We start from the raw sequence: 15,672 nt of genomic DNA, 5'->3' as shown, positions 1-15,672 counted from the left end.
AAACTGAAGCATTTTCTTATGCTAAAGAAGTAATAGAAATCAGCACCACACATAATCTTTAAGATGTACAAACTCATTAAAATTTGTATACAATAATTAATTAAGAGACAGAAGGTAATTATGGCCTAAATATGATCAAAATGTAATTATTTCATGGTGTTGTCATTCTATGCTTTTAGCTTTGTCAGGTTCTCCATTATCAAGGGTAATCTCCGTTGCAGTAATTCTATAAAAGCCTAATTAAGCTGAGAGTATAACTTTGCAAAAATCTTGAAAATGATGAATATGTTAATCAATTTACTTTTGATTATGATAGAGATAGAAAAATAAAGAGATTTGTATTTTCTATTTTTTAAATGGTAGTCAACAACTAGAACTATTGGTGACAAAAAGTGGATGTCCTTAAGCCTTTCGTAGATAAGTCGACCACATCAATAACTCATGTCAAGTGGAATGCTGCTTCTCTGCTACTCCTCAGCCTTCTCAGTGTGGGCAGCCTCATGCGGTTCATTGTTGTTTACACTCTTGTGAGAGGTACCTTAATGAGAGGTTCTCTCTGAATGCTTTAAGAGGGTTGATGTGGTGGCTTTAACTGCACAACCCTTTGGCCCTGGTTCAAATCCTGGAGTAGGCAGAGAATTATTTTCAGAAGTTGCTCTACGGAGAGTACCTCAAGTGAAGCTCTCTGCCTGTTGGATGAGATATAAACCTTGACAAATATTTTTAATGCAGATTTCACGTTCCTCTACATCCTTTCTTCCTTACTTCACGCAGGGAAAATAACCTCAGCTGCCACTCACCTCCTCCATGTACCATACCATATGAGTCATTGAACCAGAACTCTAATGCCATTGCCAACTCAAGGAAAGAGGGCAGCAAAATTTGAGTTTTATGATTCTAAACTTACAAGAAAATGTCTGAATTAGAGAGCTTTCACTTTAACCAGAACTTATCTTCCCTTCCATTCACTGAATTCCTGGAATTAACTATGACTCAAGTTCAGCTTTAGAATACATGTGTGGGGCATACCTTTGTTATTGAACAGGATAAAAGTAATAGAATATGAGAACCAAAAATAGTTCATTTGTGGTACAACTCCAATCCAAAATGAGGTCACATCTTATGCAAATGTACTCTTTCTTGCAGCAACATTCTTCAGTGCATTCTGCTATGACTTCATTACATTGGCCCTCTACTCATGTGTGTTTGGATTTACAATCGGAGCTTACGTGGGGCTGACGTCTGTCATCTTGGTTGACTTGTTGGGTCTAGCAAAGCTAACCAACGCTTTTGGTCTTCTCCTCCTCTTCCAAGGAATAGCATCATTCCTGGGACCACCAATTGCAGGCAAGTGAAACTGGCATGGGTGGCGATGGGGGTTTATGATACATACTGCATCATTATAGCTTTGAGGGATGAAGTATTTAATAAATGAAAGAAAACATGCATTAGCTAATAACATGGAGAATCAGAGGTATAAAACTACTAGAACAGAAGATGTGTTAATTAACCCTTTCGCAATTTACGCTGGAAATAAACACCAGTATGTTTATTGACCAGGGAGACAAATGCGGAAATATCTATCAGTAATTTTCCTATGCAAACGAATGAATGCCGTACATATAACCGGCACCTTGCTCTACCCCTTTTATGATGGTCGCAGCAACTTTCAGTGTTAGTTTCGGGACCCAAAGCAGCAGGAGTAGGCTGCAGTCATACGATTGCATATTAAGGCATTTTGAAAACTAAATATTTGTTCTTTCCTCAAAAAATATAAACTAAGAATTGAATTCTTTGTCTTTTGAGCAGTGTTTAGAATTTTTACATTCCATTCTACCATATATTGTATCTCGATTTAGGTATAAACATCATCATGGAAAGTATTGATGCATTAAATCCGTTAACATTGATGGTAGAGCTTCATTTAAAGTTTGACCGCAAGCAACAATAATTCATGTAGCTAATACATACTTATAAACAAATCATAAGTTGTCCGCAAACCAGTGCCACTGGTAGGGTTTTAAACCTAGAAAGGAGGGAGCCTAACTACCCTCGGAGTGCAAGATGATGCAGAGTCCCTGCTGAGAGGGGTCTAAAAAGGCTTGGCATGTGTGATTATATACCTGTGGGACCCTTCTAAACAGATGTCCAGCAAAAGTGCTCCGTACAGAGGGGATGGAAGAGCCTGTTGGGGCTCAGTGCAGCAGTCATGCTGAGGAGAGAGCTCCACTGTCTTGCAAGGGTAAAAGCAGGATAGTTCAAAGAAAGAGTCAATACAAGACTAACACATATATATGTACAATATATTCCGGTTAATTGGGACATATCGGGACTTTTGCGCTTTGCCCCAACTAAGCGGCTGCCCCAATTAGGCGAACTCTCTTGTATATGGGCATAAAAAAACTTTGAAATGGTAGAAAGAAGACTAAAGAATATTTATAATGCAACAAAAGTTTATTAAACTATTAATTTAATTGATAAATCAGCAAGTTCAGTTAATTTATTATCATTTTTAAGAATTATAACATTTTTTTAACAAAATTTTTCACAGCCTCGGACGACGCTGAATGAATGTCTTTTACTAAGTTCTATTAAAGAAAAGTCCTACCCTCTTGAGGATAGTATAACAACAAGAACTTTCAAAATAGGGCAAGAATAGAAACATTTGTGCAAAATAAGACTAAATCAAAGGAGGAAAATATAAAAAAATAGTATTCTGGAAACAAAAAATTTTAATTTCGTCGCAAGTATAGAGCCAGTGTCACCAACTCATGGCCCAATAAAGCGGCATGCTGTCCCAATTAAGCAGAGAATACTCTGGGATATTCCTCTATTGGGTTCTGTTCTTTAAGATCTGCCCCAATTAAGCAGCTGCCCCAAGTAACCGGTGGACCCATTAAACGTAATCTACTATGTATATCAGCAGCACATTATTTTTTTAATATCTAGTGATATAAGAGTTTAATTTCCATACAGAGGATTAATTTGGAGCAAAATGCTATTTCCCAAGTCAACTATTGAATGAATTATTTTCACATCAAAATCATAAGATTGAACAATTATGCAAAACTAATGAACTAACAAGATGCATGCCATGAACTAATTGACACGGGGGCTTACATACGGAGAGATTAAGTAAATGCATTCATGAAGTATTTGATGCATACATAAATTTGCTCAAAGCATACATACCTGCAATAATCGGACAGAGAAATCCCGTAATTGGAGAAATACAATGTTCATTTGTGGAGCCATGAGTAGGGTCTAGAAATAAATCTTATCAAGTGTATGGCAGTAAATTTGCTGTTCACACCAAGAGTGAAATTCATCATGAAAAATTTATTATACCAGAATTCGAACCTGGATCTCCCAATAGGGTTGTTTTCTATTATTTTTTTATTGCCTAAATTAAAAGATTATTACTCCTGGAGTATGCATTTCATGCTTTTAGATTTTTAAATGACGATATCTATTTCTCACGATTAAATGAAAAGTGAAAATTTTCAAGCACGCGAAAACACGACAGCTAAGTATGAATGCTGGGAAAAGCCTGTGTGACGTCATTCTGGTTCTCGCTTCCGCTGTGTGAGGTGACCTTGGGACGAGAATATTGTGCGCCGCTGCGATGCTGGCTGCTAGTAGGTAGCAGAGTACCCTGCTAGCAGGTAGCACTTGGCTTAAATAAGGATTATTAATACCTTATCAAACGAAGGAAACTTTCCGACCTTAGGCAGTTTTAATAGGTGATTATTGAGAGATGTATTCCTGAGCTCTGTGCCTCATACATGCATTGGTAATCTCAGGCGAAGTAAAACTCCTATTTACTCGTATAGAAACTAGGTCCCTGAGACGTCACGTAAAGTGGCATCACATGGGTGTCAATCAGGCCTTTTTCAAATACAGTTAAAATTGACCATTGCCATTCGTCTAAACTGGGAATTATAAAACCAAATAATTTGTGTATTATGAATACACTAATGGTGGGCAACGAATCGCAATCAATGCCTTTCGTTTTCTTTGATGAAGGAAACTACTATTGTCTATTGACTATCAAATATGTATGCTACAAGTTATAACAAAAGCATATCTTCCTTCAATGCAAATTTCAGAATAAGTTTTCCAAACAAGCTATTAGCAACTCAAGTCCACATTTTGCAAAATGCATAATGTCTCTAATAAACCAGCAACCAATAACAACCTCACTTCTGAAACCATTTCAGTCAACTGGAATTCTTTCACAACTTTCCCTAAACAATTGCCAGAGTAGATCTAGCTTTACAGCCTTGATGAAAATCTTGAACCAATAACAGACTTGGATCACATTTTCAAGAGGATTTAAAATTATAGCCCTCTTGTAAACATAAACCCTCAGCTGCAGTGGCAATATTGCAAGTCTTCCATCCTTAGTGAAAAAATTTACTGAGGAGGATAGATCCTTTTTTTCTGCCAGCAGGGGCAGAATAGTGTCGTGTCCTCCAGTGGCGCAGCGAGGGGTGGTTTTGGGGGTTAAAAACCCCCCAGAGCTCAGAGAAATTTTTAAGTTTAATCCTTTTACTTATTTGGATCAGTATTACTTATATATTACTATAGAATAGTGATAGGATTTATCAAATATCCCTCAGAAAGCCATAAAACTCGCCATTTTGAACCATTACTCTTCAAATTTTGCTAGAGGAGGGCCCCCACAACTTCTGCTTACCCTGGTAGGTATGCAATACCCCCACACCCTTGAGTAATAGTAGCGCCTAAAACCCCCTAGCCTCAATTCCTAGCTGCGCCCCTGGTGTCCTCTGGTGGACAGCTCAACCAGGGGCGACTCAGACTAGGGATCTTGACTCATGCTGAGGGATTCCGGACTGTGAAGGTGGTCCTCTCGGAGAGACATTATCGGTGAGAAATGAAAGGTACGGAGTTTGCCGCAAGGAGTGCATTTGATTCTGTTGATTCTTGCTCGAGCGTGATCTCCTCCCTCGGCTTCTCCAGGTCAATCATTGAGCGGATGGACGGACCTTCAGGTGCCTGCTATGCTCACTACAACTCTTGACAAAAATGACTTCAAGTGAATGATGCGTGCAGTTTTTAATGCATCGCGGCATCATCTGACCACCCTCCCCCCTCCGTACGTCCTAGAACTTTCCACTGGTGTGCAACTCTTTTCTGAAATGTGCAAATGCATCGGCAATCAAAAATGCAGCTCTCAGCAAAATCAGCATAGTATGAGCATCGTGGCTTTCCTTTCGTAAAAGCGCACACTATCTCTGTACTTTGATAGACTGACTATATACTATGACAAAAACCAGTCTATCAAAAATGCATTCCCCACCATCAGCACCGTGCAGGCATAAAGGAAAGTTCCAGAGACTCACGCAAAAAAGGTGAATAAGACGGATGAAGAGGATGCATAGACCGGAAATGGAATCGACCAAAAGAAAAATGAAGTCGGGCTGTAACAATAGTTAAAGACAAAAAAAAGTTGGCTGCAACATTTGAGTTTTTTTTATTCTAAACTCACAAAAAAAATTTCTGAATCGGAAAGCTTTATTTTAACTAGAACTTATCTTTCCCACCCATCAGATGAATTCCTGGAATGAATTTATGAACTATGGCTTTAGAATATATAGGGCATATCTTTGGTATAGAACCCTTTAAATCTCATCTGAATCCTTTTCTAAAGGGACTACCCGCTAACATATAGAGTAGAGGCATATCAGATAATTTGGTGGATTATTTCATCGGCCAAAATTTAAAAAAACAAATTTTATGTAAGTTAAATCATAATATTCTGTTTAACTTGATTCTAAATACCAAGGGAATAGGTATATATTTACCCATATTAAGCATCATTTGGGGAGCAATAGGGATTATGGAATCCATAAAAAAAAACCTTCAACAGGGAATATGGAAACCAGGTAAACATCCAACTCATACAAAGGAGTGCTCAATCCACCTTGGGAGGAAAAGCCATGGAGGATGGGCCAATTAGAATAGAGTAGTTTCCTTCATCAAAGAAAACGAAATGCATTGATTGCGATTCCTTAACCACCATTAGTAGAGCCTGTAACACCTAACACACCAGAGATGTCAGCTCCGGAGCTCCGATCCCTGTTCGCAGTGATCAATGAGAAGCTGGATACTCTGATTGCAGACCAAACTGCACTCTCTCATAAAGTAAGTGAAAACAGTGACATGCTAAGTGGTCTTACAGTGAAGCTACATGCCATCGAGAAAGAATTATCAAATGTCACTGGTTTAGTAAACGAACTTCAAGAAAAAGTGTTTGACCTTGAGGTTAAGTTGAACAGAAACGAACAAGAGAGACTCAAAAATTCGGTAGAGATAAGAGGGGTGCCGCTGACCACTGACGAAGACCTCCAAAGTATTGTCCTAAAAATAAGTACTGCCCTTAATGTGAATATGTCAGCTGAGGATATAGATGGCGTGTTTCGGCCAAGGCCAAGACAAGCTAGCTCAATTAACTCTCGTCCACCTCCAATCATTGTTCGGTTTCTCAGACTGAATAAAAGGGACGAACTGATAACCAAACGTCGGGTTCGGAAAGAACTTAATGTTGATGATATTGGCCTAGCGTCTAATCTTCCTCTTCCCCAACAAACAATCTATATCGACGAGGCCCTCACCCCATTCAATAGAAAACTCTTCGCCATAGCTAGAGACCTCAAAAAGAAGGGAAAAGTGAAATTTGTGTGGGTGAGAAATGGAAATATCCTGGTTAGACAGTCGGAGGGAGCTCCCGTAGTAGTCATATCCACACAAAAAGACCTTGATCGTTTTTTATAGAGAACAGATTATTCCCTCTCACGGATCCTCCTGCAAGTGAAATCCACATGATCAGTCGTGAGCACAGGAGACTTGTGTTTGATCGCAATTCCCCTGTTATATTACCTAAAAATTCACACCCTCAGGTAGCAAAAACAACTTCCTCAGGTTTATTAAAATTGTCGCACGTTAACGCGCAGTCACTGCTCGCTCATTTTGAAGAATTTAAACTGTACTATCATACTAATGTTGTTCATGTAATCGGAGTGAGTGAGACGTGGCTAAAACCTTCGGTTACATCAAATGTGGTTTCACTTCCTGACTTTACGTTATACAGGAATGATAGAGAAACGAAACGTGGGGGAGGAGTTGGACTGTATATACATTCATCATTGAAATCAAAACGGGTTGGTCGCTCTACCAACTCCTGTGAGGTTATGCTAGAATATATCCTTGTTGAAATAATCAACAACCACAGTAAAATGCTGATTGGAGTGGTTTATAATCCACCAAAGTCCAATAACTTGTCTGACTTTGAAATTATGTTGGCCAGCAAGATCCCTATGTATGACAATGTGGTAATAATGGGAGACTTTAACATCGACATGTCGACCAGAAATGTACGCAGTGACATCCTTTTGAATATTATCGAGAGCAGCAATCTTAGTATTATCCCCCTGACGCCCACCTGTCACACAAAAACAACAAGTACCACCCTGGATCTAATTCTTGTCGACGATCTCAAAAAAGTGTCGTCCTACGGACAATCACCTGACGCACCTCTCTCTTGTCACGATCAGGTATACATTAACTATAATATGAAAACCCCTATATTTGAGCCAAAATTAGTCACCTTCAGAGACTATAAATCATTTAATCAGGAAAATTTTTTTGAAGAACTGTCTAACATTAACTGGTGTATTATTGAGGAACTTAGAAACAATCGACGAAAAAGTTGAGGCGCTTAACTCACTACTTCTAACTGCTTTCAATGCATATGTTCCTCTGAGGACAGTTCGTGTCACCCACCCTCCTACACCATGGTTTACTCTCGACATAAAGGCTAAAATAAAGAAAAGGAATGAATTAAGGACTTTATACAGACGTTCCAAGAGTCCAACTATTTTTGCTGAATATAAAGAAATTCGAAATAGAGTCAAGGACATGGTTCGTAAAGCCAAAAGGGACTACTGTGAAAACGCCATAAGAAAACGTGCAGATTCAAGAACAATGTGGAAAACTGTTCGCAATCTCGGTGTGATATCATCAAAAAATAGAGCTCCTATAAATATAAACTTAGACATCCTCAACAATTATTACTCATCGGGAGACATTCGTCACGAAAACGTTACTTATGTTACTCCACCCATAGAGAATAACGCCCCGAATGGCCCTAAGAGAAACCAGTTCTATTTCTCTCACGTATCTATCTCCTCAGTTATGAAAGCATGTACAGCTATCACAACTAATGCTACAGGCTACGATGAACTAAATATTGTAATAATAAAGAATGCCCTCCCGGCTATTCTTCCTGCTCTTTTAAACATCTTTGATTCATCCCTCCAAACCGCACAATATCCCTGCATTTGGAAGCATTCTCTAATTCATCCAATCCCGAAGTGCTCTGAACCCTCTAATCCATCAGATTATAGACCAATAGGTATCCTATGTACTTTTGCCAAGATATGTGAGCGTGTGGTCTACGAACAACTGAATAAATATATTATTGAAAATGATATACTAATTAATTACCAATCTGGCTTTCGAACTGGATTCAGCACTCTAACTGCCTTGTTAAATATCACTGAGGATATCAGAGGAGCAATGGACAGGCGCGAGGTCACAATACTGGTACTATTTGACCTATCTAAAGCCTTCGACATGGTAAACCACGAAATACTACTCTGTAAGCTTATTAAGTACAATCTCTCTTCGAGTACTGTAAAATGGTTTCGGTCTTACCTAAGCAACCGTACTCAATCAGTCATCGGAACAAACAACACCAGATCCAACTGGACGTATAACCGCAGAGGGGTAATCCAAGGTTCAGTCTTAAGCCCCCTGCTATTTTCCTTGTTTATAAATGACCTTCCTGAGGTTCTAATGCATTGTAAATACCATCTCTACGCGGATGACTTCCAGATTTATTGTCATACGGCAGTATCAGATCTATCTTCCACCATAACATTAATCAATAATGATATCCAAAGAATAGCTTCCTGGATGAGGAAAAACCAACTGCAACTCAATGAAAAAAAAACTAAAGCTATTATATTTGGTCCTAGACATCTTATTACTCAAATTGATGAATCCGCTCTTGGAAAAATTCAATTAGAAAATCGTGTAATACCGTACGAAGAAACGGTTAAAAACCTTGGTATAATATTTGATAAGGAACTCAAGTGGAAAAAACAAGTCCATGTCACAAAACAGAAATGTCTGAGCATACTACATCAATTGTATAGAACCAAGAACATAGTTCCGCCCAAAATTCGAACCACCTTGGTTCAGTCACTAATTTTTCCTCACCTTGACTACTGCTCCTCTCTGTTTACTAATCTCTGCGAAGAAAGTAACAACAAATTGCAAATAACAATGAACTCTTCAATGCGCTACATTTATGACCTAAAAAAATGGGATAGGATATCTGATACTTACGTTCGATTACGTTGGCTGAAACTAAAACAGCGTCGTTTATACCATGTGATCCTGCTTGCCTATAAAATTTTATCCACTCGTAATCCCGTTTACCTAGCTGCTAGATTTACCTGGAAAAAAGATCTACATGCAGTATCCACTAGGAATCACTCCGTAGATCTTCACATCCCTCAACATAGCACACTTCACGTAACTAAATCCTTCACAATAATCGCCTCTAGAGTATGGAACTCCCTACCATCCAAAATTAGAAATACTAAATCCATACATGCCTTCAAAACCCAGGTGTACGATATCTTAATAAATAACCCTAAAATGCTGTCTGTCTAAAACTGATTGAAGTAAAATTAGAACGGTGTGAAATCGAATGGCTCTAACATATGGTTGCAGAAAATTGAGTGTAAAATTATGTTAAATTTGAGTGTCATACTAAGTTGTTATTTACTTTTTTTGTTTTTTTTTAAATACTGTTTGTCTGACACTATTGTTATATTAAATTATCGCCTTGATTTCTTGCGATGGTTGGTCAGTTACTCCGCAGTATGATGTTTTCCCTTGTGTTGCTGTTGTTTTGCCGTATTGTCTGTGTGCTGTCGGCGGTTTACAACGATTAAATGTTTTGTATTTCTTATCATTTTTTGTTTTTCCTTATGAATATGATGTCACCAAGGAGGGGAAACTAAAGTATCTCCATTTTGGAAACTGTTTCTCCTTTCGTTGGTATTGTTTTTGCCTAATTGTTTGTAAGTTGGCGGCTGTCCGCAACAAGTGTATCTTATGTTTTTCTTTTTATTTTTATTTTTTTTTTTTTATTTTCTTTTGGGAATGTAATATCATGCTTAACATGTGAAAGTTGTGCAATGGTTTTCTCATGGGCCACAGGCCCACGAAATAAACGAATTTATTATTATTATTATTATTATTATTATTATTATTAGTGTATTCATAATATACAAATTATTTGGTTTTAGAAATACCGGTTTAGACGAATGGCAATGGTCAATTTTATCCTCATTTGAAAAAGGCCCAGATTGGTGCCCATGCGATTCCAATCCACGTGACGTCACAGGGACCTAGATTCTATACGAGTAGATAGGAGTTTCACATTGTCTGAGATTACTAATGCATGCATGTGGCACAGAGCTCAGGGAAACATCTGTTAATAATCACACATTAAAATTACCTAAGATCGGAAAGTTTCCTTCGTTTGACAGGGGAATAATAATCCTTATTCAAGCCAAGCACTACCTGCTAGCAGCCTGCATCGTATCAGTGCTCAAGCCTCGCTCCAAAGTCACCTCACACGCCGACCGCTGGAACCAGAAATACATCACACGGACTTTTCCCATCATTCCTACTTAGCCATCGCGTTTTCGTGTGCTTGAAATTTTTCACTCTTCATTTAATAGCAAAAAATAGATATCGCCATTTAAAAATCTAAAAGTGTGGATATGTACTCCAGGAGTAATAATCTTTCGATTTAGGCAATAAAAAAATAACAGGAAACCACCCTATGGCACTGCTAACAACCAAAGACTAGATAGGCTAAGAAGAGAGGGCTGCCAATCTTGCCATTCATTAAAGAAAGAATTTGAACATATTTCCCTCAGTCAATATGTTTCCCAAATATGTTTCCTGCAGGTGAGTGGTAAATGAAGGTGCTGATTAAGGCATTGTGCAACAATGGAAAACCCCATTTAAAAGTTTACAGTGGAAACCTCTGAAATTTCCAAAAGGAATTTCTTTGGTAGTATCATGGACACTGGTTGAAATCAACTGTTGTAAAACCTCCACAAATCCTGTAGAAAATCTCTTAAAACTATTTAAAAATCCTAACCAACTCTTTTAAAAAAGGCACAAAATAAAAGCTCCGCCAATGTCACAGAAAACTCTACAGAGGTATTCAATACCTTACTTCAAGTCCTCTACGAATCAACTGTTGCAAAAACTCCACATAAAAATCTCTTCATAGTATCAGAGAAATCATAAGTGTAGAGTTTGGTTGCCCTGAACATTTAATCGGGACCCTTGGAGACAGGCCTCAGGCTCTGGAAATCTCTTCAAATTCACAAAACATCTTGATCTCTATAAAGAAACTTCTTGCAATCTACTCATTTTCATTAGATGGACATGTAGCCAGGGGTGGACCCCTCAATTTTTTTCCACTGTGGCAACTGCACACAATGCATTCCTAGAGGAGACATCCAGCCCTGGGGCACATGTCCTTTGACCAAGAACTCTAAAATCTTGTTATAGCCCATATGCAAAAAATTTGTATGCTATTGACTTCCCTGTAAATATATAAACTGAGTTCTCTGAAGCAAATTTCAGGCTATATGCCTGTCATCAACGAAATAAATCTAAGCATCAATCCCAATAATATACATCAGCTTAACCGTCCTCTTTCTCTCCCAACAGGATGGCTGTACGATGGTCTTGGTTCCTATGCCCCAGGATTTTACGTAGCTGGTGTCACCATAGCAATCAGTGGTCTGGTGCTGTTTTTCATTCCTGCTCTTCAGCGCTGTGTTAAGGCAAGATCGTAACCATGAGGAGACTCGTAAAAGTGAGCTGCTTGCATTTAAAGAACATTGCATTTTTTTAATGAAAAAGAGTGGCAAAGGAAAACTTTTGTGAAGACTGCTCTCACAGTGCTGAATATTGTTACTTAACTGCCATTTTTCAGGCAGGCTCATGTGCCTCTTTGCATTTTCCCCAAGATTATTTTGTGAATACTCCCTGAAGCAAGAACTGGCTCTAAGAGAATGAAAAGGAATCAAATACAGCTCCAAGAAATTACTGTCACTTGTACTGACTAGAATGGAGCATGAAATTTGATAAGCCTTCGGCAAAAACTTGTACATAATGCACAAAGGATATCCAAGTATCTATGGTAAACTCTTCATATCAGGTTTGAATGTGTGCCCATATTTTTAAGTTAAAAATGAAGAAAATATGTTTATGATTGTTGTTATTGTTAATGAGCTAATTGTGGCAGCTTTACTGACATTCAAATAATTGTTGTGGGATTCAGGGTCTCTTGATGATGAGAGAAGAATTTTTACCTTCTCCATCATCAGGAAATCAAGTCTGATTATAATTAACCAGGGTATAAACAAATTAAAAGACTGAAATGCTTTTCGCAAACTTTTAAATAGTGCTATACACTTCCTAGAAGTGAGCCCTAGTTTATGTTTTTACTCTATTCTTGATACACGAAATCTACACAATGATAATTGATTATAATGTGCCGAAAAGAATGTCATATAACAAAAGGGACTGAATGATACATGTTAAAGATTTTTGTTAACTTACATATGTGATCCTTCACTTCTGGCCTAAAACAATTGTTTACTGTAAAATTTGTTGTAATCTTCTTACATTTTTAAAGGCCGAAAGGCATTATTAAATAATGTTTATAAAATAATTGGTGTGTTCTCAATTATATCCCAAAATTTTTACCCAGTGGCATGTCATGGTTTTAGCCCTTCAGTATTACCCATAGTTGAAAATAATATTTCCCCATTATCATAATTGCTGTGTCCCTGATTTTGATAGGGGCTTTGCTAGCACGCACTGGTGTATTAACATGCATGGCATTTAAAGCAATACATCCCAAATTACGTGGATACTCTGTGAGGAATACATAACGGAAGGAATCATCGCGAGGGCTTTGATTGTGGACCGAATGCGAGGTAATAGCGACTGCCTATGTCAACATCAATTTCACGTTAAATTTGTTTGCGTACAAGAGCATCTCCATCATCAGCAAGTCGTAGTCCATCTGCCAGTCATTACGGCACAAGGATAGGTGTATCTTTAAAATGTGAAAATTCATCTCCCATTTATCCCCAAATACAGGATTGTTCACGCTTTATCTTTGCATCCAGATAGGTTTCACTACGGTATCCTCGTGTTTAGGGATAAGGCTAAATCTGTGCTGGCTGGGTATATTAGCTCACAATGCAGGGCTCTCACCAATTCCCCAGCCAATTAGAAAGCAATATCACTGGTAAGATAGAAGATAATTTCGGAAGAGAAAAACGGCATAACTATTAAAAATATAACGCTTCTTCACATAATTGGACACTCACAAGTTAACCTCAATTACCTAGCATTACCTATGAGTTTATAAGTGTGCTTACCTTACATTTCAACTTAAACAGAGCGATGGCAGTAATCTGTATCTCTCCTCATGCACATTACTAACAAGGCAAATGATTTCTACGTGTCGCATATAAACGTCTGAGCTTGAGTCTGATAAGAGCTTGAAACTTTTGCAGTGATTCCAAACCTTGATTTTCAAGATAAAAGGCATGAAAGCTGTACGTTTCATAAACTTAAAATCACACCTTCGCTTTAATATTGCAAGAGTCAAGCCCCACAGTCCAATTTCAACTGTCGCTCTGCATGGCGTTCAAACATATACAGTACACTCCCGATTATCCGGGCTAATGATGGTAAGAGACGGCACGAATAATCGGAAAGCACGGATAAACCAAACTTTAACTTGAATGTCCTGTAATGTTCATAATTTACGTAAAACAAATAATATATTTTTATTAACGCTGTTCTTCTGTTGTTTTAGAGTGCTTACCAGACTCATTGAGAGCTATCTTCGACAGTCCGAGATCTCCGCGACATCAAGATTTTACTCGTATTATTACGGCTCCATATAATAACTGGTTTCGAAAACCACGCATCCGCAGCTGCATGATCACGGATACAGAAAAGTGTTTTTTTACGAATGCTTCAAAACCAGTGCGCGACGTCGGAAACAACACTTTCTGGCACCACGCCACGTAGTCGCGTCTCACTCAAATTGCCCAGGTTGCAACTGCTGCGCGACGTGTATCCGTGATCACAGAGCGCGGCCGCGCACTGCGAGGCTTGGAAAACAGGAACACGGTGCTCCCGTGAATGCAGTCAGCGCGCGATCGCTTCTGTTTAACGAACGGGATTCTAACGGAAATACTAAGTCTGGTTTATACTATCATAAATGCAGTAATTCCGACGATTTTGCATCCGATTTTATTTTTTTTATAAAGATGGCGGAAAAAATTGAGCAAGAGTGAAAATCATGCACGGATAATCCGCAACCCGGATAAACCGCAGCCGGATAATCGGAAGTCTGCTGTAATAATACACATATATTTTAGGAATGAGTTATATAGGACAGGTTATAAAGGATGTGAAAGAGGTAACATAAATACGTCGCTACAAAAAGTCTAGCGAATAGGAAAGGGGAATGGATAGCCTTAGCCACAAATATAGCCAACACCATCACTCATTATAAAATTACCTCTTAAACCAACACTTTCAATGACCGATGAAAACGTTTATACATTTCTATAAAGATCAGTTCCAACAATCTATTTTATGCTCCAAACCAGTGGCGTAGCGAGGGGGGGGAGTTTTGGGGGATAAACCCCCTCCCCAGAGTTCGGAGAAATTTTCAAGTTTAATCCATTTTACCTAATTGGATTGATATTACTAATTGAATAGTGTAAGGATTATTAATGTATCTCTCAGAAAGCCATAAAACTCACCATTTTGGACTATTTATCTTAAAATTCCGCAATTTATTAATCTCGCACCTACCGCTTATCCTAGTGGGTATACCATACCCCCACACACCCCGGTATTAGTTGCACCGAGACCCCCCCCTCCCCCCCTTCCAAGCTTAATTCCTAACTGCGCCCCTGCTCCAAACAACCTGCCACCCACCAACTAGGAAACAAAATTAGTAAGTACGTTATATCACTGGTAAGTTACAACCTAATTCTAGTGGAGAAGAAAAGACATAGGTATATACCTATTCAAAATATAATGATTCTTGACAACAGTGGATCACCAAGATCCGACGAAAATTGGCGATACGATAAAACTACACCGTTACCGGTAATTGTGTTTGGCCACCGCAAGATGAAAGCAAACACCTTCCACGCCACAACAACCTTTCGATATTAATGATGAAATCCTCACAGAAGTCGGATGCCGACAATGAATCCAAGGAAACACAGTCACACAGATTAAGGTAAGGTAATAACCAGGAACTGACAACGCTAAATGTAAAAGAGAACGACACTTTTCTACAGAGAAGAACCATTTTTGAGCTGACCACAAGCTGATACACGAAACACAATCACTAAAGTTGGCAGACGGCAGTATTTCGAAGTATCATTCCTTAATTTCCCAAGTTGACCTCAATGAAATAGCATGGATGGGTTGATAGGA

General features: G+C 38.5%; 1 protein-coding gene across 3 annotated transcripts in view; it reads left to right on the top strand.

The window, feature by feature from the left end:
• LOC124167593 overlaps window positions 1-12,862 on the top strand; it is a 141,616-nt gene extending 128,754 nt beyond the window's left edge. For 2 of the 3 annotated variants that reach the window (XM_046545573.1, XM_046545571.1), the window contains exons 9-10: window positions 1,147-1,347; window positions 11,854-12,862. In XM_046545573.1, the coding sequence (XP_046401529.1) occupies window positions 1,147-1,347; window positions 11,854-11,981 (329 nt within the window). In that variant the 3' untranslated portion in view covers window positions 11,982-12,862. The remainder of the gene's footprint in view (window positions 1-1,146; window positions 1,348-11,853) is intronic. The other variant, XM_046545572.1, reaches the window with a different exon arrangement.
• The last annotated feature ends 2,810 nt before the right edge of the window (window positions 12,863-15,672 follow it).

The sequence above is a fragment of the Ischnura elegans genome, chromosome 11 (assembly GCF_921293095.1).
Source record: "Ischnura elegans chromosome 11, ioIscEleg1.1, whole genome shotgun sequence".
Classification (NCBI taxonomy): Eukaryota; Metazoa; Arthropoda; class Insecta; order Odonata; family Coenagrionidae; genus Ischnura; species Ischnura elegans.
This window is presented reverse-complemented; position numbering and strand designations above follow the sequence as displayed.